General features: G+C 41.1%; 1 protein-coding gene across 1 annotated transcript in view; it reads left to right on the top strand.

Annotated features, from left to right (window-relative positions):
- The window catches only part of CNTNAP1 (contactin associated protein 1), a 217,797-nt gene that overhangs the window by 86,387 nt on the left and 107,287 nt on the right, over positions 1-24,123 (top strand). The window contains exons 4-8 of the mRNA XM_069751911.1: positions 593-740; positions 3,410-3,613; positions 3,763-3,947; positions 8,718-8,858; positions 18,069-18,330. Of these exons, the coding sequence (XP_069608012.1) occupies positions 593-740; positions 3,410-3,613; positions 3,763-3,947; positions 8,718-8,858; positions 18,069-18,330 (940 nt within the window). The remainder of the gene's footprint in view (positions 1-592; positions 741-3,409; positions 3,614-3,762; positions 3,948-8,717; positions 8,859-18,068; positions 18,331-24,123) is intronic.

Raw genomic sequence — 24,123 nt, 5'->3', positions numbered from 1 at the left:
GTCAATGATGGCCTTCTTGACATCTGTCAGGTCGCTAGTCTTACCCATGATGGGGGTTTTGAGTAATGAACCAGGCAGGGAGTTTATAAAAGCCTCAGGTATCTTTTGCATGTGTTTAGAGTTAATTAGTTGATTCAGAAGATTAGGGTAATAGGTCGTTTAGAGAACCTTTTCTTGATATGCTAATTTATTGAGACAGGTTTTTTGGGTTATCAGGAGTTGTATGCCAAAATCATCAGTATTAAAACAATAAAAGACCTGACAAATTTCAGTTGGTGGATAATGAATCTATAATATATGAAAGTTTAATTGTAATCATTACATTATGGTAAATAATGAAATTTAACACTATATGCTAATTTTTTGAGAAGGACCTGTATACTTATTGATGTTATGCCATAGAACCTTCCCCAGTGCTTGGTTATTAAGGCTAAAGCAAGCGTTTGCTTCATGTAGAAGTCTATGAGTTTCTTAAATACATTTTAGAAACGTGTTTTTGTTTATTGCACTATATTGGTGAATAATATTGAGTGTTGTAAAATGAGTTGGCACCTGCATTGCTTACATTTTTCTTCCTTATATTTTTGAACAGACATTTTTTGGCAATATCAATTCAACAGGGGTGACGGAGCACCGCCTACACTATCCCATAAAGGCACGCTATGTTCGTTTTATTCCTGTAGCCTGGAATCCTCGGGGGAAAATTGGGCTTCGGGTTGCACTTTATGGCTGTGAAAGCAGTAAGTTGACATTTAAAAGGCTACAATACTCTTTTCTGTGTTTTTGTTTAAAAAAAATTCAAGTTTTTTTGTTCTCCTTTTTAAAAAGAATAGGATAATTAATGTCTTGCTTTTCTTGATAAATGCAATTCAGTTAAAGGTAAAGAGAAACAAAACTTATTCTTTGCATAGAATGGAAAGTTAGGAAACTTTGCAAATCCTATTAGTAGGGTATTTTTTCTAATTCCTGTTGATAAATTATTTTTAAGTGACTTCCAAACCACCACTGTTTTTAAGTTTATATGTCTGCGATTGGCGGCATTGATGTTGGAACATACTCATATGGAGTACTGATGATGGCAGTGAATGGCTTACCTCAGCCACTGTGTCTCTAAAGGTACCTTCACACTAAACGACGCTGCAGAGATCCAGACAGCGATCCGGATCGCTGCAGCGTCGCTGTTTGCCGGTAACCAGGGTAAACATCGGGTTACTAAGCCTAGGGCCGCGCTTAGTAACCCGATGTTTACCCTGGTTACCATCCTAAAAGTAAAAAAAACAAACGCTTCATACTTACCTTCCGCTGTCTGTCCCCGGCGGTCTGCTTCTCTGTACTGGCTGTGAGCACAGCGGCCGGAAAGCAGAGCTGTGACGTCACTGCTCTGCTTTCCGGCCGCTGTGCTCACATTGAGTGCAGGAAAGCACAGCGCCGGGGACAGACAGGGGAAGGTAAGTATGAAGCGTTTGTTTTTATTACTTTTAGGATGGTAACCAGGGTAAACATCGGGTTACTAAGCGCGGCCCTGCGCTTAGTAACCCGATGTTTACCCTGGTTACCAGTGAAGACATCGCTGAATCGGCGTCACACACGCCGATTCAGCGATGTCAGCGGGAGAGCCAGCGACCAAATAAAGTGCTGGCCTTCTAGCCCCGACCAACGACATCACAGCAGGATTCTGATCGCTGCTGCGTGTCAAACTGAACGATATCGCTAGCCAGGACGCTGCAACGTCACAGATCGCTAGCGATATCGTTTAGTGTGAAGGTACCTTAACTCTGGGGATAATCTGACTGCAGGAGATTGTTCTGAAAAGCACAACACTGCAAAAAATACACAGATGCTGACCCTTTTACTACTATCATTTGTACTCCACATAGGCATGATCTGATGTCAATGCAGCTAAAGGATCTAGATAGACTGGGGAACAACGATGGATTGGAATCCACTAGAAGCAATTTTTCACAGAAATAAAGATAAATCCCTTAATAAAGTGATTTATGAAGTTTCATAAATTTCCATGCTGGACAAAATTACTTAAAAATATGAAAGTTTAATTATTCTTTAAATTTATATTTCCAAATGATAAACCAAAGTTATATTTTTGGATGAATTAAGTACATCAATAGCTATTTATGGATGTTGTTTCTTCAGGTATTTTCAACTTATTTGTTATGTGCAATGTTTGTCATTGATAAAATAATGTTTTTGGTTTTGTCTGTGTACCTTGAAATGTTCAACTTGACTGTATCTGCAAATTACAGATGTCTTCAATGTGCCCTGAAATAGGTTAGCAAGAACAAGGGAACAGGGAGAGGAGAGAAATACATGCCTGTATGTGTTAGGTGTCATCGAGTTCCCACCTCCACACAGGGGGAATCTCGAACCATGTTCGCTGCAGTCTCCCATTCTTCTCCAGCCGCAGTGGAGCCTGCTCAGCAGAGATGTCGGTCCCAGCGTCCGGCTCAAGCTGATACTGTGCATCTGGTTACTGCTGCCTTTCCAGGCTCAGCCTTTGTAGCCAGCACTAATCAGCGGTGAGCAGGTCTTTCTGGGACTAAGTCCTGCTTTTCCCATACTGAGCATGCCCATGGAACGACCTCCCATTGGAGGTCGGGGGTCACATGCTCCGGTCCTGTTGCAGCTCCTATTGGACCATCTGGAAGGTCCGGTAGTACTACTGCTATAAGGGGTTCATATGTATGCTTGAAGGCGTGTGTGTGTAGATGTGTGAAAATCACTCTTTAATCATCAACTTCCTAGTGTTGTTGTCTGCTCGAGTATGGTGGATGTTTGCTATCTAGTGCCCGACAGTGCCATCTGCACACCAAGCACACGTTACAGTGCCCGCTTATATGGCACCATGCGCAATCAGTGCGCTCTCCTGACAGCCTGTCAGTGTAGGGTGGGAATTCCCGCTTGGACTCAGCATCTGACTCGGGGCGTCCTCAGGCACAGGCTCAAAAGCCACCGAGGGTCATAGCGGGTACAATCACAGCTTAGTGGGGTTGATTATAGGGAACCCACTAGTGTCTTTCAGCTGCACCCTGTGACTGCTAACAGGGAGCAGCGTATTTGTGGCGACTCTGTGAAGCAACAGAGTTCGCTTCTATTCACACTGGGTGAGGTCTAACCCACGTGTGAGCAAGCGTCCATCCGCCATTACTCAGCAGCAGGTGTCATCTCTGCACGGTGGACCACGGACTGCGAACGCACCTCATATTACTATTATTTGGTGCGTTCCGCCAGTCCTAACAGTATGATCTGATGATGAATATTATTTTTTTCTAGTCTGTAATCATGGATTATCAGGGTCATACTGCCCAGAGGACTGCATAGGTTAAGAATTACCGCAGTTTGTACTGGGAAAAATGACTTCCTTGCACACTAACAATTTTCTTCCACCCTTTAGACCACGATGTCCTGTCTTTTGATGGCGATGACCTAATTTCCTACCAGTTTAGAAGAAAGACCAATCGGACTTTACAGGATGATATTTCTTTCAATTTTAAGACATTGGAAAAAGATGGGGTGTTGATGCATGCAGAGGGCTCACAAGGAGACTACATTACCTTGGAGCTTCAGAAGGCGCAGATGATTTTCCGTATCAGTCTGGGTAAGTAGATCTCTGTTTGACTATTTTATATATTAATATACATTATTCAGTATTTGGGCATTGACAGAATTACTGTTTTTCTCCCTGAATATTTCAATATGATTATGTGGAATAAACTCCCTCCTTTATCTTATTACTTCCTCTAACAGGAAACAGCCCACTCCAATCCGTAGATAGTCACACAGTTACCACACTGGGAAGCCTGCTAGATGACCAGCACTGGCACTCAGTGCATATCCGGCGGAATTTACGCGATCTCAATATAACATTGGATGGGGAAACACAAAGAATACGATGCAAAGGGCATTTTGACCAGCTAGATATAGATAAAGAGGTAGGACTCAGCATTTTTGAACTTTGGTGTTACATAGCATAGGTCCGGTGTGTAGGTGATGGTGACGGGTGTTTCTAAATCACTTTAAGCGACATAAAATTAAATTGTCTCTCTACCTAGGAGTAAATGCATAATGCATAGTTAAAATACCTTGTGTCCTTCTTTTGTATTCTTCCTGGTGTGGCTTTTATGATTCCTAGTCCTCTCTTCAAGTATAGGGTGAGTCACTCGCTACTTTACCTGGGAAAAATTCTAAAAGAGACAATCTATTGTACTGAAATTTGGACTGTACATACCTTGGTTCATGAGAAACTGCTGTTTTAAAGCAGGTGTTTAAAATGTCCACTGTTCACATACCGGCACACCTGCACGCACCGTTTCAGATTGTTGAATGTATTCTGCAGGACGTCAGGGGTCATAGCCTGAATTTCTCGCTGTATATTCTCTCTGAGTGCCTGTAATGGTCGTGGCTTATTACTGTACACCTGACCTATCAAATGGCCCCAAAGGAAAAAAATCCGGCGGTTTTAAATCAGGCTATCTTGGTGGCCGCAGTCTATTGGAAATTACTCCGTCATCAAAGAAAGCTTAAATGCACGGTTTGGATGGTGATTTTGACCTCCAAACTTCTATTTGCACCTCTGTTAGGACTCAGTTTTCCAATAAGTTTTCACAATGAAAACCCGCTCCTCCAAACTGTATCTGTACATTGCTAACAAATGAAGGAATTCAGCAGGAGTAAAATACAAGCACCAAACAAACTACCGATGCACAGGAAGGAGTGTAGTATGTCTATCTCATAGTGGAGATGGCAGGCGGGGTGACAAGTTGGCAAGACAATTTACCGTGAAGATGTGGTTCATTACATTCTCACTTCTCATGAACAAAAAGTATGTACAGTACAAATTTCAGTAAGGTTGACCATCTCTTTTAGAAGTTACATCAATTTTTCCTGGTAAAGTAGCAAGGGAATCACCCTACATAATACAGCTACGTGCATTTTCTACATACACTGTGTTTTGAAAGTCTGAGAAACGTCCTCGGCTCCAGACTGATCCGTCAAAAAGCATGGGGAGTGTCTAAGTCTAGACTATAAAATTTACACTGACTTATTGTGTGCCTACTTATTGAAAAAATGACCAAGTATGAGATTGACAAGGCTATGGTTAGGTAGATTCATATCGGTCTCATTGATTGTACTAAAAGAGTGGTGATAAATGGTTGTACATCCAATTGGAAGGGTGTTGCAAGTGGAGTACCACAAGGTTCTGTCCTGACTCCAGTGTTCAACATTTTTATAAATGATCTAGATAAAGGAACTAAAGGTAAACTAATCAAATCTGCAGACGATGCAAAGCTAGGAGGAATAGCTAACACTAGAGAAAACAGAGAAAGGATTCAGAAGGATTTAAATAAGCCTCATCAATGAGCAGCGACTAACAGAATGGTATGTAACAGGGAGAAATGCAAGATTGTACATCTGGCCAAGAAAAATGAAAATTTAATCTTCAGAATAAGAGAAGTAGAACTAAGCAACAGCATGTGTGAAAAAGACTTGGATATGCTAATAGATCTCAGACTACACATGAATCAAGATTGTGATGCACCAGCAAAAAAGGAAAGCATAGGTCTAGGATATATTAAGAGAAGCATAGAGTCTAGATCACGTGAAGTAATTTCCCCCCTCTTCTCCTTCTTGGTCAGGCCTCATCTGTAATACTGTGTCCAGTTCTGAGCACCACAATTTAAAAAAAAAACATTGAAAACATTGAAAACCTGGAGCAAGTTCAGAGAAGACCTACTGGGATGGTGAGCGAACTGCAAACTATGCCCTTCAAGGATCTGAGAATGTTTACCTTGCAAAAAAGAAGGTTAAAGGGAACCTGTCACCCCGAAAATCACGGGTGAGGTAAGCCCACCGGCATCAGGGGCTTATCTACAGCATTCTGTAATGCTGTAGATAAGCCCCCGATGTTACCTGAAAGAGTAGAAAAAGACGTTAGATTATACTCACCCAGGGGCGATCCCGCTGCTGGTCCGGTCGGATGGGCGTCTCTGGTCCGCTGCGGCGCCTCCCATCTTCTTTCCAAGACGTCCTCTTCTGATCTTCAGCCACAGCTCCGGCGCAGGCGTACTTTGTCTGCCCTGTTGAGGGCAGAACAAAGTACTGCAGTGCGCAGGCGCCGGAAAGGTCAGAGAGGCACGGCGCCTGCGCACTGCAGTACTTTGTTCTGCCCTCAACAGGGCAGACAAAGTACGTCTGCGCCGGAGCCGTGGCTGAAGATCAGAAGAGGACGTCTTGGAATGAAGATGGGAAGCGCCGCAGCGGACCAGAGACACCCATCCGACCTGACCAGCAGCGGGACCGCCAATGGGTGAGTATAATATAACGTCTTTTTCTCCTCTTTCAGGTAACATCGGGGGCATATCTACAGCATTACAGAATTCTGTAGATAAGCCCCTGATGCCGGTGGGCTTACCTCACCCACGATTTTCGGAGTGACAGGTTCCCTTTAAGAGGATACTTTAATAGCTGTCTACAAATATCTGAAGGGATGTCAGTGAAGAGGGATAATCCTTATTCTCATTTGCACATGGAAACACAAGAAGCAATGGAATGAAACTGAAAGGGAGAAGATACAGATTAGATATTAGAAAAAAACTTTTTGACAGTGAAGGTGATCAATGAGTCAAAGAGGCCACCACGAGAAGTCGTGAGTTCTTCAACGGAAGTCTTCAAACAAAGGCTGGACAGACATCTGTCTGAGATGGTTTAGTGAATCTAACATTGAGCAGGGGGTTGGACATGATGACCCTGGAGGTCCCTTCCATCTCTAACATTCTATCATTCTCTGATTTAGGCCGGTGTCCCACTTGCAACTGCAATGCGAGAAACTCACGCAAGTCTCTCGCCTCAATACCCAGCACTGCCGCCAGCACTCGGGACTGGAGTGTGCGGCTTCATGTATTTCTATGCAGCTGAATGCTCTGGTCTGAACCGCCGGCAGCAATGCCAGGTATTGAGGTGAGAGACTTGTGCGAGATTCTCACATTGCAGTTGCAAGTGGGACACCGGCCTTATTGCTATCATACACACTTATTTATTGTGATTGTTAATTGCTATACATCTATATGAGGTTATGTTGACTTATACACTTCTCAAGAATGAAATTACAGCACTAAGAAGGAAACGTTGTGGAATTATGGAAATCACAGAATGGATAGACATGTTAATGGTATGCCATTCATGAAAAAATGGGAACAAAATTTGAAAAGCATCTCTATTTAATCAGTGCCAAGTATGAGCGCCAGATGACAAAATCCCTGTACTTGTGCATCTGTCAGTAGGCTCAGTCCTCCTTAATATAGATAACTAAAGTCGAACATTCCAACACAGACTTTTCCCAGAAGTCCGTTATAATGTTCGGAGTTTCAATGGAAGGAAAGATAGAGAGAGAGAATTTCCCAGGTCCAAAGTTCATGTCCCCATAGATTTCAATGGAGTTCGGGTTCATGTTCAATGTCGGGTATTGTTCTGCGAACCAAACTTTTGTCACGTACCAGAACCTGAACTTCCAGAAGTCTGCTCATTCCTATTCCTCGGCCATCTATATGGAGTGATATCTTGATATCTGCGTTCTGATGTCCTATTCCAAAGAAAGCCACATTTTTCTTATATGAGCTGTTCAGGATTATGGGCCTGCATGAGACTCCACCTCTAGAGCTTATTATAAATGAAAGGTGGAGTAGATCAGGCAGAGCTGTGTGTGATTATAAATGACACATTTGCAGGTTCCTCTCAGCTTCAGCTTCCATCTCACATGTTGTCAGTGTTGCAATACAGCAGAGCTGTGAGAGCTGCAGCTGCAAATGTATTTATAATGAGATATAAAGCTGTGTTAGCTACATGTCTCACACTGGTAGTTTACCCTTTCATTTAAAATAAGCTCTGGAGGCATATTCTCATGCAGAACAGTGTCTGCCCATAGATCTTAACAGCTCAACTACATATTAAGAAAATGTGGATTTCTCTGGAATACGACATCGGATCACATATATCAAGGTATCATTTTATTCAACTTTCTATGATCTGCATGCTCATATAGACAGCTTAGGAGGATTGATCCTACTGGCAGATTCACTTTAAACACATTAGCATGCTGTGTATTCCTGTGCATAGCTCTCATACTCAATACTGAATAAATTTAAATGTTTTGAACCCAATTCATCAAAGTGTTTTCGCCTGTTTTCCAGGGTAAAACAGCTTGAAAAGTTGCAAAACATTTGCGGAACTCGAAGTTGCACAAAAATTTTGCAACTTTTGGTGTTTTCATGAACTTGGGCGGGACAGAGCATGACGAAGAACTCTCCATAATTTTATAAAAATTTGTAGCGCACACCAGTGATCAGATGTGCCAAATTAATTGACTAGCATGCGCCACTTAATTAATTAGACACATCTTATTCCTACATGACCATCATGAATTGAGATCTTTGTTTCTATTTTATCATAATTTGCAGATTATAATAATAATAATTTTATTTATATAGCGCCAACATATTCCGCAGCGCTTTACAAATTATAGAGGGGATTTGTACAGACAATAGCCATTACAGTGTAACAAAAACACAATCTATAGATTGATAATTTTATGGCTTTTCCTTCTTCGTGTTACAATTTTATTGTTGACGAGCGTATGTATGTCTATTGGTTTCTAGCTCACATTGACTCAAGCCTGTATGTTTACGGTTCTATTTTTATATTTGCAGATATTTTTTGCTGGCATTTTACATGAAGGTAAACCCATCACTTACAAGCAGAACTTCCGGGGCTGCCTTGAGAACATTGTTTTTAATAAAGTACACATCGCTGACCTGGCACGGAGAAATAAATCATCTATTCGCTTTGTGGTGAGCATTTACATGGGAATTACTTGGATTTTTTATGAGCAATAGTAAGCTAAAGCAATAAAATGCATCTCTTTTTTGTTTAGGTCATAAATCAATTTTGTTAATTACACTGTGTGCAGACTTATTAGGCAAGTGAATATTTTGTCCATATCATCATTTTTATTCAGATTTTCTAAAGCCAAGCTGTAGCTGTATAACCTTGAGTGCTTATTGGATGAAGCAGATCAGGTGATGTGTTTTTTTGTAATAAGGGAGGGTGCGGCCTAGGGATACTACACCCTTTATGAAGCTGTGCAGAATTATTAGGCAGCTTGTTTTTCTCAGGTAAAATGAGCAAAAAAAAAGAGAGTTACTGATTCTGAAAAGCCAAACATTGTTATAAGTCTTACAGAAGGATCCATCACTCTTCAAATTGCTAAGATATTGTTGAGTGATGGCAGAACATCAAAAGTTTTGTTGCAAATAGTCAACAAGGTTGCAAAAAACGTGATGAGACAAAAAGATAAACATTGACTGATAAATATTTGAAAGAATCAAATGTGAAGTAACTAGGAAGCCATTATCCTCCAGTGTTTTCATATGCCAGAAATGCAATGTCCCTGGAGTGCCCTGAAGTACAAGATGTTCAGTGCTCAGAGATACAGCAACAGCAGATGTAAGGGAAGATGAAAGCTGACCACCACTGAACAAAACAAAGAAGTGGAAACGTCAAGACTGGGCCAAGAAGCATCTGAAGTCAAATTTTCAAAGGTTTTATGGACTGATGAGATGAGAGTGACTCTTGATAGACCAGGTGAATGGGTCCGTGGCTGGATCAGTACTGAGCATAGACCTCCAATTCGACTCCGACACCAGCTTGGTGGAGGTGGCGTACTACTATGGGTTTGTATTATTAAAGATGGGCTAGTTGGACCTTTTCAGGTTGAAGATGGACTCAAAATCAACTCCCAATCCTAACGTTTTTAGAAGACACTTTTTTCAGGCAGTGGTACAGGAAAAAGTCTGCATCTTTCAAGAAAACCATGGCTTTTATGCAGGACAAGATTGCCTTGTGCAGGCGTGTACTATGGAGGACAGAGAATGAACTTCAATCCAATATTGCAGCCAGCATGCAGCCAGCGGGTAAGGAAAGGGTGAATCAAACCCCCGAAAACTCCGCCCATATGACCCAAAACCAGTCCCGCCAAATTCAGGTGACAGGTTCCCTTTAAATGGGAGATTTATGGTGAAGGAGAACAGTACACCTCTCTGAACAGTGTCTGGAGGGCTGTTGTTGGAGCTGCCTAAATAGTTGATAGCTAACAGATTAAGAAACTCCATGGATGTAAGGCTTATGGCTGTTATTGAAAAGAAGGGGGGCTATATTGGTCAATGGAGATTTTTTGGGGAGATGTCAAAATTATATTTTTGTACATTTCAAATCGTTTGGTTATTATTCTCTCTTTAACACATGAAAATAAACAACCGAGATGGGAAATTTTTTGTTTTTTTAAGTTCATATCAATCCTGCATTATTCTCCTAAGAAAGACAAAACCTCACTTAAATATTTAGGATCATTAACCTTTTGGATTGACCAACAGCACCATAGTTGTTTAATAATGCAGTTGATCATTAAAAATACAAATTGCCTTATAATTGTGCACACATTCTATAAAGATTGTGATACAGCTATGTTACAGATTATAGAAATTATATTTTATAACGCGTCAACATATAATTTTTTTTTAAATCCGCATTTCAGAAATAGGAGACTAGCTATAACTTAAAGGGACTCTGTCACCTGAATTTGGCGGGACTGGTTTTGGGTCATATGGGCGGAGTTTTGGGGTGTTTGATTCACCCTTTCCTTACCCGCTGGCTGCATGCTGGCTGCAATATTGGATTGAAGTTCATTCTCTGTCCTCTGTAGTACATGCCTGCACAAGGCAAGATTGCTTTGCGCAGGCGTGTACTATGGAGGACAAAGAATGAACTTCAATCCAATATTGCAGCCAGCATGCAGCCAGCGGGTAAGGAAAGGGTGAATCAAACACCCCAAAACTCCGCCCATATGACCCAAAACCAGTCCCGCCAAATTCAGGTGACAGAGTCCCTTTAAATAGTATATGATAAAGGCCTCATTCAGGCTTCATGCTCTGTGTGCAAAAAATAGAACTGTTTTTCATCATTGTGCTAATCTGATTTTAATCCATCCTGGATCTGTAAGTCTTGTCTTTTCTTCAGTGTAGCATTTGGTTTTTTTTGCATACGCAAAAAAAATAAATAAAATAAAATAAAAATTTCCAAGCTTCTACTACCCTTTAGACAGTAGACTGAAAAAGCTTGCAGCACTCAGATAGCATTCAAGTGTCATTTTCATAGATCCATTCACCTTAAAAGGTAACTGTGATCCACAAATAAGATTAAAAATGGTCATGTCTCCATTTTTTCTATAAGAAATTGGTCCTCAAAAAAATTTAAAAGGACATGTGAATGTGCCTATTGACTACGGGTTGTTCTCACAAAATTAGAATATCAAAATGGTAATTTATTTCAGTTCTTCAATACAAAAAGGGAAACTCAAATATAGTCATTACAAATAAAGTGATTTAGTTCAAGTGTTTATTATTAAAAGTAATTATCTCAGTAAATTAGAATACTTTATAAAACCAACTTGAAAAATTATTTTAAAATCCAAAATGTTGGCCTACTGAAATGTATGTTCAGTAAATGCACTCAACACTTGGTCTGGGCTCCTTTTGCATCAATTACTGCATCAATGCAGCGTGGCAAGGAGGCGATCAGTCTGTTGCACTGCTGAGGTGTTATGGAAGCCCAGGTTGCTTTGATAGCAGCCTTCAGCTCGTTTGCATTGTTGGGTCTGGTGTCTCTCATCTTCCTCTTGACAATACCCCATAGATTCTCTGTGGGGTTAACGTCAGGCAGGTTTTCTGTCCAATCAAGCACAGTGATACTGTTGTTTTTAAACCAGGTATTGGTATTGGTACAGTGTGAACAGGTGTCAAGTCCTGCAGGAGAATTAAATTTCCATCTCCAAAAAGCTTGTCGGCAGAGAGAAGCATGAAGTTCTGTAAAATTTTCTGGGAGACGGTTGCGCTGACTTTGGTCTTGATAAAAAACAGTGGACCTACACCAGCAGATGACATGGCTCCCCAAACCATCACTGATTGTGGAAGCTTCACACTAGACCTCAAGCAGCTGGGATTCTGTGCCTCTCCACTCTTCCTCCAGACTCTCGCACCTTGATTTCCAAATGAAATGCAAAATATACTTTCATCTGAAAACAGCACCTTGGACCACTGAGCAACAGTCCAGTTCTTTTTCTCCTTGGCCCAAGTAAGACACTTCTGGCGTTTTCTATTGGTCATGAGTGGCTTGACACAAGGAATGCGACACTTGTAGCCGATATCCTGCAAGCGAAAAGAAGAAAAGAGACATACCTAAACTGGGGAACACCCAAATTATCCATATAAAAATATCTTTGAATCTTTGAGTATTTATTTATTAGAGTCTAATAAATAAATATTCAAAGATATTTTTATATGGATAATTTGGGTGTTCCCCAGTTTAGGTATGTCTCTTTTCTTCTTTTCGCTTGCATTCAATTTGTGGCATACCTTGGGTTGAGCCCCCTTTACTTCTAAATTATTGTTTATTGTTGTTGTTTATTTTTGGACTTGTAGCCCATATCCTGGTTACATCTGTGTGTGGTGGCTCTTGAAACAATGACTCCAGCGGCAGTCTTCTCCTTGTTAGTCTCCCCCAAATTTTTCAATGGCCTTTTCTTAACAATCCTTTCAAGGTTGTGGTTATCCTTGTGTTTCTTCCACACTTTTTCCTTTCACTCAACTTTCCATCAATATGCTTGGATACAGCACTCTGTGAACAGCCAGCTTCTTTAGCAATGACCTTTTGTGGCTTATCCTCCTTGTGGAGTGTGTCAATGACTACCTTCTGGACATCTGTCAAGTCAGCAGCCTTCCCCATGATTGTGGAGCCTACTAAAACAACTTAAGGGGCCTTATTAAACGATTAGGAAGCCTTTGCAGATGTTTTTGTTAATTATTCTAAGTTATTGAGATAATGACATTTGGGTTTTCATTTGCTGTAAGCCATAATCATCAACATTAACAGAAATAAACACTTGAAATAGATCACTCTGTAGTGACTCTATATAATATGAGTTTCACTTTTTGTATTGAAGAACTGAAATAAATTAACTTTTTGATGATATTCTAATTTTGTGAGAAGCACTTATATATACTCTCTGTGAAAAACATGGATAGGACATGTACGACAAATTGAACAGGTGAATGAGACCTTATAATGCAAGTACAAAATCTGTCTTTGGCGCGCCCATTGCCGACGTGTACATGATCTATCACTACTCGGTTGAAAAGCCTCGATCGTTGGGATCGGTGGGGGTCCCAGCAGTTGGACCCCCCAGCGATCAAGAAGTTATAGCAGACAACTTTCTAACTTGAGAAAACTCAAAGTTCAACAAATGTGACATATAGGAGCCTTGGTCATAGTATACACGGGTTGGCTGCAACTAGATTTTCAAATTATAGTTCTGGCATCTCAGATAGCAACTCTTAATTTACAGTGGGGAAAATAAGTATTTGATACATTGCCAATTTTGCAAGTTTTCCCACCTACAAAGAATGGAGAGGTCTGTAATTTTTATCGTAGGTACACTTCAACTGTGAGAGGCAGAATCTTAAAAAAAATGCAGAAAATCACATTGTATGATTTTCACATTATTTATTTGCATTTTATTGCATGAAATAGGTACTTGAGAGAAACAGGTCTGTGAGAGAAAGAATTCTTGCTGATTGGTAGATGATCAAATACTTATTTCATGCAATAAAATGCTATTTCATTGTTTAAAAATCTTATAATGTGATTTTCTGTTATTTATTTTTAGATTCTCTCTCACAGTTGAACTGTACCTATGATAAAAATTACAGACCTCTCCATTCCTTTTAGGTGGGGAAAACTTGCAAAATCGGCAGGGTATTAAATACCGTATATACTTGAGTATAAGCCGACCCGAGTATAAGCCGACCCCCCTAATTTTGCCACAAAAAACTGGGAAAACTTAATGACTCGAGTATAAGCCTAGGGTGGAAAATGCAGCAGCTCCTGGTAAATGTCAAAAGTAAAAATAGATACCAATAAAAGTAAAATTAATTGAGACATCAGTAGGTTATGTGTTTTTGAATATCCATATTGAATCAGGAGCCCCATATAATGCTCCATAAAGTTTATGATGGCCCCATAAGATGCTCCATATTAAAATATGTCCCATATAATCCTGCATAAAGGTTAATAATGGCCCCATAAGATGCTCAAAAGACACATTTGCCCACTATAATGCTGCACAAATGTTGATTTTTGGCCCCATGAGATGCTCCATAAAGATATTTGCCCCATATAGTGCTGCACAAACCTTGATTATGGCCCCATAAGACGCTCCATACAGACATTTGCCCCATATAATGCTGCACATGGCCCCATAAGATGCTCCATAAAGATATTTGCCCCATATAGTGCTGCTCAAACGTTGATTATGGCCCCATAAGATGCAACATACAGACACTTGCCCCATTATAGTACTGCATAAATGTTGATTATGGCCTCATAAGATGCTCCATACAGACACTTGCCCCATATAGTGCTACACAAACGTTGATTATGGCCCCATACAGACACTTGCCCCATATAGTGCTGCACAAACGTTATGACCCCATAAGATGCCCCATACAGACACTTGCCCTATTTGCTGTTGTTGCAATAAAAAAAAAAATCACATACTCACCTCTCCATCGCTCAGGCCCAAGGCACTTTCAATATTCACCTGACTTCGTTCCGGCGCCGCTCCATCTTCAGTGTCTTCCGCACTGACGTTCAGGCAGAGGGCGCACACTAACCACGTCATCGCACCCTCTGACCTGAGCGTCACTGCAGAAGACACTGAAGACGGAGCAGCGCCAGGAATGGGGAGCAGGTGAATATCGCACAGCGCAGCGCTCCCCTTCCCGTTATACTCACCTACTCCCGGCACCGCAGCTTCTTCCTGTACTGAGTGGTCACCGTTAACGCTCATTACAGTAATGAATATGCGGCTCCACCCCTACAGGAGGTGGAGTCGCATATTCATTACTGTAATGAGCGGTACCATGTTACCGCTCAGTACAGGAAGAAGCTGGGACACCGGGGAGCCAGTGACCTGCAGAGACTGCGCCAGGAGCAGGTGAGTATAATTAGACAGCCGCCGCTCCCCCTCCCCAGCCGACCCCTATGACTCGAGTATAAGCCAAGAGGGGGACTTTCAACACAAAAAAAAGGGCTGAAAATTTCGGCTTATACTTGAGTATATACGGTACTTATTTTCCCCACTATATGTAAAACAATGTTGTGTTCTCGAAGTGTCCAAAACTAGTGGTACTATGTTACAAAATATAATTTTACAATACGCACAAAATTGCCAATACTATTAAGCCAAGTACAGTAGATGTCTTGGGCCACTTGGAACTCATCGTAGTTAGGCAAGTGCTACACGGCGACATATATCACGCAATTCTTAAATCTCATTGTTGCAATGCAACATCGCATCTATGATGTAATGATTACCTATGGTGTTGTATTACGATCTGCGACTGCATCACAGATTCACAAATGTTTCCAAATGTGTGTATTTTCAGTCACTGGTTGAACACTTGCCACAGACTTCAATGAAGGGGAAATTTCAAGCTCCACATAGAAAAAAATTCCATAAAAACAATCAAAGCAAGAATGTGGTCATAAAAATTGCTTTATTAATTACATAAACTCAGACTATACCATACAATAGCAAAAAAATGCATATATATAAAAAAATTGTATCACAATTATATATAAAAAATGTATAAGTGCCTGTAGTTAACTGATGTCCATATATGTAAATCCTGTGTCCGTTATGTCATGCCAGTATGGCCAATAAAAATACAAAAAAATGGGAGAAAAAACAACTATGAATAAAAAGTGTCAGATAAAAGCAGAAATCTGCGATAATGGGAGTGTAAACGTTATTCAATCTAATGTGCAAATAGTGTATATATGTGAAGCAACCAAACTTCAAGCGGCAGCAAACAATAAAGTGCATGAGCCAATGGGCAATATAAGGGGACACTTACTATATATATAACTCCGATTCCAGGGACCACCAGTCACTATCCAGGGCACCCCGACGCGCGTTTCGGACGCACGATCCTTCGTCAGGGGGTGTCACCAATGGAAATTGTTGCGGTAAACCCATGACAGAGAGTGGCCAGAAGACCGCATCATCTGATTTCACATACTCCATCACTGATTAGAAGCATTTCTCTTTCATATTAATTGGTACAGGTTTCTGTTATCAGTGCAGAGATTAAACTCTACAACTTAGAGTCTGAAGCTTTCCTGCTTGTATGATCTCAGCTGTTCAGCATTGGCCACTCCCCTCTCCTATTTATACGGTTTTCTGGCAATCTGGATTGCCAATGTTAAGCTGGAGTCATATTAGCTTATCATATCTGATGCGAGAGTAATTTGACATTCGGTTCCTGTCAGTGCTCTGTGCTCCAGTCCTCTAGCATGAGAGGATTGCAGCTCAGCTGTGGAGGAGACGGAGAAATTAATGTCTCCATCTCCTCCATTGCTGGCTTCTGAGGAAATAACAGTACTGCACTTGGGTGATATCCAACTGCAGTGCGATGTTTCACAGGCACCTGTAGACTTATATGGATGCGTTCGATAAGAATTTTGCATGCAATTGCAGCATGCTGCATTTTTTTCCATTAGATCGTGATCCGATTGGAGCAGGAGACAGAACACCATTGAGAAAACAAGTATAGGATTAAATTGGTACAAATGCAATCCGATTTTTGGTGTGGAGTGGAGGTTTCAGATGTTAGTAGAGGCATTTGGAATATTTTTCTAAAGACTGTTGTTTGGTGATTTGCCTGTGTGCATATCCTCATCCTATCTTCTTTGGTAAATCCTTTCTTTTACTTCCCGATGTTCCACTCTGTTGTTTGTGAGTGCATATTTATATGTTTTGTAGTTTTTCTCTTTTCTCTTTACATCCTCCCTTGTTAGCCTGGTTTGTGTATATGCATACATTATTACTACCCACTTCCCTGGGTGGGGGAGGGGTCAGATATAGGGCTTTAATCAGGAGTTCAGAAAGTTACTTGGCCCTGGCTTCTTCACCATCAGAAGTAATCCGAGGAGCAGGGACAGCTATGACGCCCCTAGCATTGGGATCTGGCCCCAGGTGTGTCTGACAACAGAGTTGTGACAGAAATACTCTCAAATCCTACCACAAGTGACTACAAATATGAGGGGAGATTTATCAAAACTGCCCGATAGTAATTGCTCATAGTAACTAGTCACATTGCTTCTTTCACTTTTCAAACAGTCTCTGAAATGTAATGTGTTGCCAAGGGAAAATACTCATTTTCCTTTGCACTGGTTTTGGTGTACGGATGACTAGGTATCTTTTCCTAAGCATGGCCACTGTTAGGCGTATATTTCCTGCATTTGTGCATCTGCCATTGGCAGGGTGCCCTAACATAACATGTATAGAAAAAAGTAGACTAAGAAAGTATGTAACAGCTGGACAGAAGAAGGCATCAGAACAAAGAAGAGGGAATTTGAAGGGCAGGTGTCCATCCACAGGGGGCACTTCGTTTTATTGTTATAACATGACAGAAAAGTAATTTTGACAGTGTAATTTTGCCTTTAGGAATGATTGAGGGTTGGTATAATTTATAATCAGTACTCTGCTTTAAATGAGCATTCCCTCAGACATCAGTGACGATCATTTTGGATAAAAGCATGTTGCCCTGTATGAGAGGAATGCGAGCCTCGATAATTGGTTTACAAACGCCTGCAGCTGCTTATTCACTCAGAACCGACAGCACTATTGAACTCCATGCTGGGCTGAATCAATAATTCCTCTGAAATTATGCCACTCGTCCTTTGTATGCCATGTATATTCTTAAAATTAATGTGCATGCTGTATCTGTATTCATTCACATATCTTATGTTGCAATATAATGTAAAATGTGGTCTCTACTGATCAATTAAAATGATAGCTCTGTTTTCTACAGCTCCTCATCCTTTATTAATGACACCCCATCTTGTAGACCCCCTACTGACATTTTCTTTGGGTCACATAACAGGGCAAAGTGCGCTTCTCATGCGTGGAGATGCCTTATGTTCCCGTCACATTTTCTGGCATTAACAACTATATTATGATACCGGGAGTTCCTGCCAATTTAAAGTTGATGGTGAGCTTTAAGTTTCGGACATGGAACACCGTTGGTCTTCTGATGTTCACCAACTTTGCTGGCTCTTTTGGATCACTGGAAATGGCTTTGAGTGAAGGTCAAATCAACGTGACCATCTCCCAGCCACACAGAAAGAAGCTGGTGTTTGCGGCTGGTGAGTAGTAGATCTTGCACTTCTAGTATAATTGTTCACTCAGAAAAGTATATAAAGACTCAGATTCATCAAGATTAGCGCGAACAGTGCTGGTCTTGACGAGGGGGCATGTTGGAGTCAGATACTCCTGCATAAGCCTCTTAATGAATCCATCACATCTGACAAGTGGTGCGCGCCTCGCAAACTGCAGCTAGATTTCTGACGGAAGGTATGCCACAACTCATCATGAATTAGATGAGCTATAGTGTCCCGCCCCAGCTCTTCCCAAAAGTTGCAAAATTTTTGTGCAAATCTATGTTGCGCAAAAAAAAAATTTTTCAGAGCAATTTACTTCAGAATTTTGGAGTAATCAGTCTGATGAATTGGCGCCAAACTGTCTGTGTGCTGTCCACATGTAAAATGGATAGCACAGGTAAAGCAAAAGGACCACTGCATCTCAATGTGGAAGTTCTCATGAAGTAAAATATCGTAGCATGCACTTCTTTGATCTGTATTTAAGATCAGACTTGCCCATTATAAGTCAATGAGTGCGCTACAAACAGATCACATTTGAATTAACATCTATTTGTCACGTTTTTCACGGATCTGTTATAATTATTAACATGGAAAACGATAGTTGCCCTTTTAAGGTTCATATAAAAAATTAATGTCATACAAAACAGAACCTACAAAACAGACATCTGAATGGCATGTGGATGTAAAAAATGGCCATTTAGATTGCATACAATACAGATGAAATATCATCTTTTTTCTGTATGAAAAACATGATTTTGTACACATCGTATTAACCCAACCTAAGATCTGTATGATAAATGTTTTATTCAGTTGTTTGTTTAGTATAACATATTTATTTTGAGTCAATTTGGTTTTGTAGAAATAGTTGTTATTTATAACGGAGCACTAGAGGATCAAGGAGAATCGAGCACTTTGTTCCCCATTACCAAACATTTGTTACCGTCTTATGCTACGTAATTGCAGCCCGGTATTTTGGGGGGCTTAAACACTCTGTAAAACATAGCTTGAAAAGCCATTTAATTCTACCTGACCCACTCCCGAAGCGTTTCAGTAAAAAACATACCTGGCTGAATTCATACATCCAGGCTCTGATTAATGCTGCCCACAGTTTCACAAGCATGAATCAACTGACAAGGTTCCCTTTTATGAGCTACTGCAATGCTCTTTGTGGAATTGATGCGCCAATATGTTGTTATGGCATGCGGGGTCTGCTTCTTTGCTACTGATGGCGACTCAAGTACAAAAAATGTTTAAATTAATTTCTCAAATTTTTTTTCATCATTTATATAAAAAAACCAATGCAAGTTTAGTGTTGCCATAATCCTACTGACCTTATGAATTATACTGATAGGTCATCTTTATTAATGGCACAGAAACAATTTCGCCTCACTTTGACTTTTTCCCAGTTTTCAAGTATAATGCATGGTAAATATGAATGGGGTCATTCAAAAGTACAACTCACCCAGCAAAAAAAAAACAAGCAAGATATGGTTATGTCAACAGAAAAATGGAAAACGTCATAGCTTTTGGAAGAAAGGAAGGAAAAAACAAAAGCTATTAAAGGCTGCGTTCCCATGATGAGCTTTTGATGTTTCAGATTTTCTGCAGCATTTTTCAACCTATTACTATTGGTTTTTTTTTTTTCATTCTGTTTTTCAGTGTTTTTTTTTTTTACATGTGTTTTAATCGTCGTTTTGAGGCTGCAGTTTTTGTCTCTTTTTTATATTTTAAATAAAGCTGGTTTATTTTTGATATTTCCTAATATTGACTTTGACAAACTTTTATTGATATAGTCATGTGTGTATTACATGCATTTTGTAGTTTTTCCTCTGCAGATATTAACTAAAAAAACACATATGCATTTTTTACCTGCTGATTTTCTGCATCTAATGCAATTCTATGGGGAAAATTCGCACCTAAAACTCAGTGTACCTACAACAGAAACTGTATGTTGCAGAATTCAAACCCGCACTGCAGGTGAGTTTACACTGAGTAAATAAGAAGCACAGAGGGGACGAGATTTCTATAAATCCTATTCACTTTACTGGAGCTGTAAGATGCTGTATTGTTTTGCGCAGCAAATGTACGCAGCGTCAAAAACTCATCGTGGGAACTTAACCTAATGCCGGAGTCACACTAGAGCATAATACGGACAAGTGCTATGCGATAAAAAAATCGCATAGCACTCAGACCAATGTTAAAGGGAACCTGTCACCCCGTTTTTTCAAGAAGAGCTAAAAATAGCGTTAAATAGGGGCAGAGCTGGGCTTTACATTAGTGTATTTTGGAGCCTTTATTCCCCACCTATGCTGCCGAAATACTTTTGTAAAGTCGCCGTTTTGAACTGTCACTCACGCTGGTCAGGTCATATGGGCGTGGTGACAGCGCTGTTTCTCCCCCAGATCTCCGTTGGTGGCATAGTGGTGTGCGCATGTCCAAGTGGCGAAAATAGCATGATCTGCGCTATTCAGCCATTTATCGTGGGCGCGGCCATCTTTGTGAGGCCGCGCGTGCACAGATGGTTCTTCTCGGCTTCCCGGGGCTTCAGGAAAATTGCAGCGGGATGCCGCGCGTGCGCAGATGGCGATCGCGGCGGCCATTTTCCTGCAGAGAAACTCGCACACCACATGGACCATCAGTGTGACTTACGAGAAATACACACCGGTGTCCTTTAGAAAAGCCGGCAATTCAGTGCGTTGTACAGTAAAATCACACTGACAGGCTAAAATAGAATAGATAAAATAAATGTCTGCACAGTATAGGTATATATATACAGTACAGACCAAAAGTTTGGACACACCTTCTCATTTAAAGATTTTTCTGTATTTTCATGACGATGAAAATTGTACATTCACACTGAAGGCATCAAAACTATGAATTAACACATGTGGAATTATATACTTAACAAAAAAAGTGTGAAACAACTGAAATTATGTCTTATATTCTAGGTTCTTCAAAATAGCCACCTTTGCTTTGATGACTGCTTTGCACACTCTTCGCATACTCTTGATGAGCTTCAAGAGATAGTCATCGGGAATGGTCTTCCAACAATCTTGAAGGAGTTCCCAGAGATGCTTAGCACTTGTTGGCCCTTTTGCCTTTGCCCTGCGGTCCAGCTCACCCCAAACCATCTCGATTGGGTTCAGGTTTGGTGACTTTGTGTAAGAAAGTCCTGACTGAGAGCTGGAAGAGTCGGGAAAAATATGTAGACAATCCTCTTTTCAAGCAGAGACTGAAGTTTATTCAGAGATTCTTGCAGAACAGTTCATAGAAGTTAGAAAGATGAAACATGCAGGCATGAACAGAAGTCCAGACAGACAAAGAAACGCTGGAACATCTGGCGGTGGTCTGGCCCTAGCCTGGCCAGGGTGGGGCACAGTGGCAGAATGGCGATGGAATGGCCATGTTGTGGCACGGCAGCAGGTTGGCGATGTAATAGCCCCGAAAAACAGTAACAAGGGCTTTTTATACATGATTTAGACAAAGGAAGCTGCACCTTGAAGCAAAGGGCGTATACATGATAACCTTATAATGCAGAGAGAAACATGTGTTTTAGAACAAAGAATACAATGACACAATATGACAACATTAATTAACGTTGCCCCAAACAACATTAAAAATCATAAATGTCCATGTCCCTCTTAGCTGTAACTCTTCATACACTGACAGCTCTTGATTCTGGTTTCTATCTTAACTCAATATATACTATTCACTACCATATAATACCACTTATTTCCTATCACAGTGCCCTGCAGCTGTTCCAATTAGTCTCCCTGGACTCCATCCATACTTACTAATAGCACTGAGGTCATTTTATACCTTTATTCTGGGGAGAGCCTCAGCTATTTTAGCAAAGTTAGTTGACTAGAGTTTGTCCAAGATGGCTGCTAGAGCCAACATGGATGCTCAGTATATTATGGCTGACCATTCTCTTACAAGTCCCCCTCTTGCACTCTATCCAGAGTAAAATATACAGTGCAGTAATATTCATGGGTGAATTATTGAAAATAAGATTGAGGTAATTCATCACTTTATGCACTTTTGTGTGTGTGTAAGGGCAAAAATTCCTAAAAAAGTAAAAAAAAACACAATAAAAATCATTAAATATTAGTCCCCAAAAAATAAGTTGCATAATAGTTAATTCCGTGTTTTGTCTTTTTCTTCTTATTCCTTGGTTTCCGGATTTTCCCGATCTTCTCCCCCTCTAACACTATCAGAGTCCCACTGTATAGTGTGAAACATCTTCTCTCGATCAACAAGTAAGTTCAAGGTCCCAGGAGTCGAATATAAAAATCTTCGGCTGACCTGGGGAGAAGAAAAAAGTGGAGTATCAGTCCTTACCAGAAATCTCAGTAAGATAATTAAAGGGAACCTGTCACCCCGTTTTTTGAGATTGAGATATAAATACTGTTAAATAGGGCCTGTGCTGTGCGTTACTATAGTGTATGTAGTGTACCCTGATTCCCCATGTATGCCGAGAAATACATTACCAAAGTCGGCGTTTTCGCCTGTCAATCAGGCTGGTCTGGTCAGGTGGGCGTGTTCACAGCGTTCTTTTCTTCCCCAGGTTTCCGTTGGTGGCGTAGTGGTGTGCGCATGTCCAAGGTCCGGATTCCCTGTGCCCACGTGAAGACACAGCGCGCGATCTGCGCTGTCATTCCTTTCATCGGTGCGGGCGGCCATCTTCCTGGGGCCGCGCGTGCGCAGATGTAGTGCTCTGCTGCACGGGGCTTCAGGAAAATGGCCGCGGGATGCCGCGCGTGCGCAGAAGAGATCGCGGCGGCCATTTTCCCAAAGCCGAGTTTGCATCTCGGCTTTGGGAAAATGGCCGCCGCGATCTCTTCTGCGCACGCGCGGCATCCCGCGGCCATTTTCCTGAAGCCCCGTGCAGCAGAGCACTACATCTGCGCACGCGCGGCCCCAGGAAGATGGCCGCCCGCACCGATGAAAGGAATGACAGCGCAGATCGCGCGCTGTGTCTTCACGTGGGCACAGGGAATCCTGACCTTGGACATGCGCACACCACTACGCCACCAACGGAAACCTGGGGAAGAAAAGAACGCTGTGAACACGCCCACCTGACCAGACCAGCCTGATTGACAGGCGAAAACGCCGACTTTGGTAATGTATTTCTCGGCATACATGGGGAATCGGGGTACACTACATACACTATAGTAACGCACAGCACAGGCCCTATTTAACAGTATTTATATCTCAATCTCAAAAAACGGGGTGACAGGTTCCCTTTAAGAAGTGTACACTGATCAATATGAAGAATTTTAACACCTTTGTAGCTTGATTTGTTAACACTGCGCACTCCTAAAGCTGTGAGGCCAATTCTTATGAGTAACAACAAAGGTACTTTCTCAATTAGCTTCTCGGGGTCCTGTCTTTCTGAAATTTTTAACCATAACCTAAGCTTTAACAAATTTAAACCTGTAGGATTTTCAGTGGGGTCTGTAAAATTAAGGCAGCAAATCCCACTATGTTTTACTTGATTCATAGTCCAGTCTTTGCTCAGTAGGTGCTTCATGCACAAAGAAAATCCTTTATCCACTGCATGAGCAACCTAGATTAGTAGCCTAGGGCAGGGGTCCCCAACTCCAGTCCTCAAGGCTCACCAACATGTCATGTTTTCAGGATTTCCTTAGTCTTGCCGAGGTAATAATTGCATCACCTGTGCAATGCAAAGGAAATCCTGAAAGCATGACCTGTTGGTGGGCCTTGAGGACTGGAGTTGGGGACCCCTGGCCTAGGGCATACAGCTGACTGGATACT

This window comes from Ranitomeya imitator, chromosome 2 (assembly GCF_032444005.1).
Source record: "Ranitomeya imitator isolate aRanImi1 chromosome 2, aRanImi1.pri, whole genome shotgun sequence".
NCBI lineage: Eukaryota > Metazoa > Chordata > Amphibia > Anura > Dendrobatidae > Ranitomeya > Ranitomeya imitator.
This window is presented reverse-complemented; position numbering and strand designations above follow the sequence as displayed.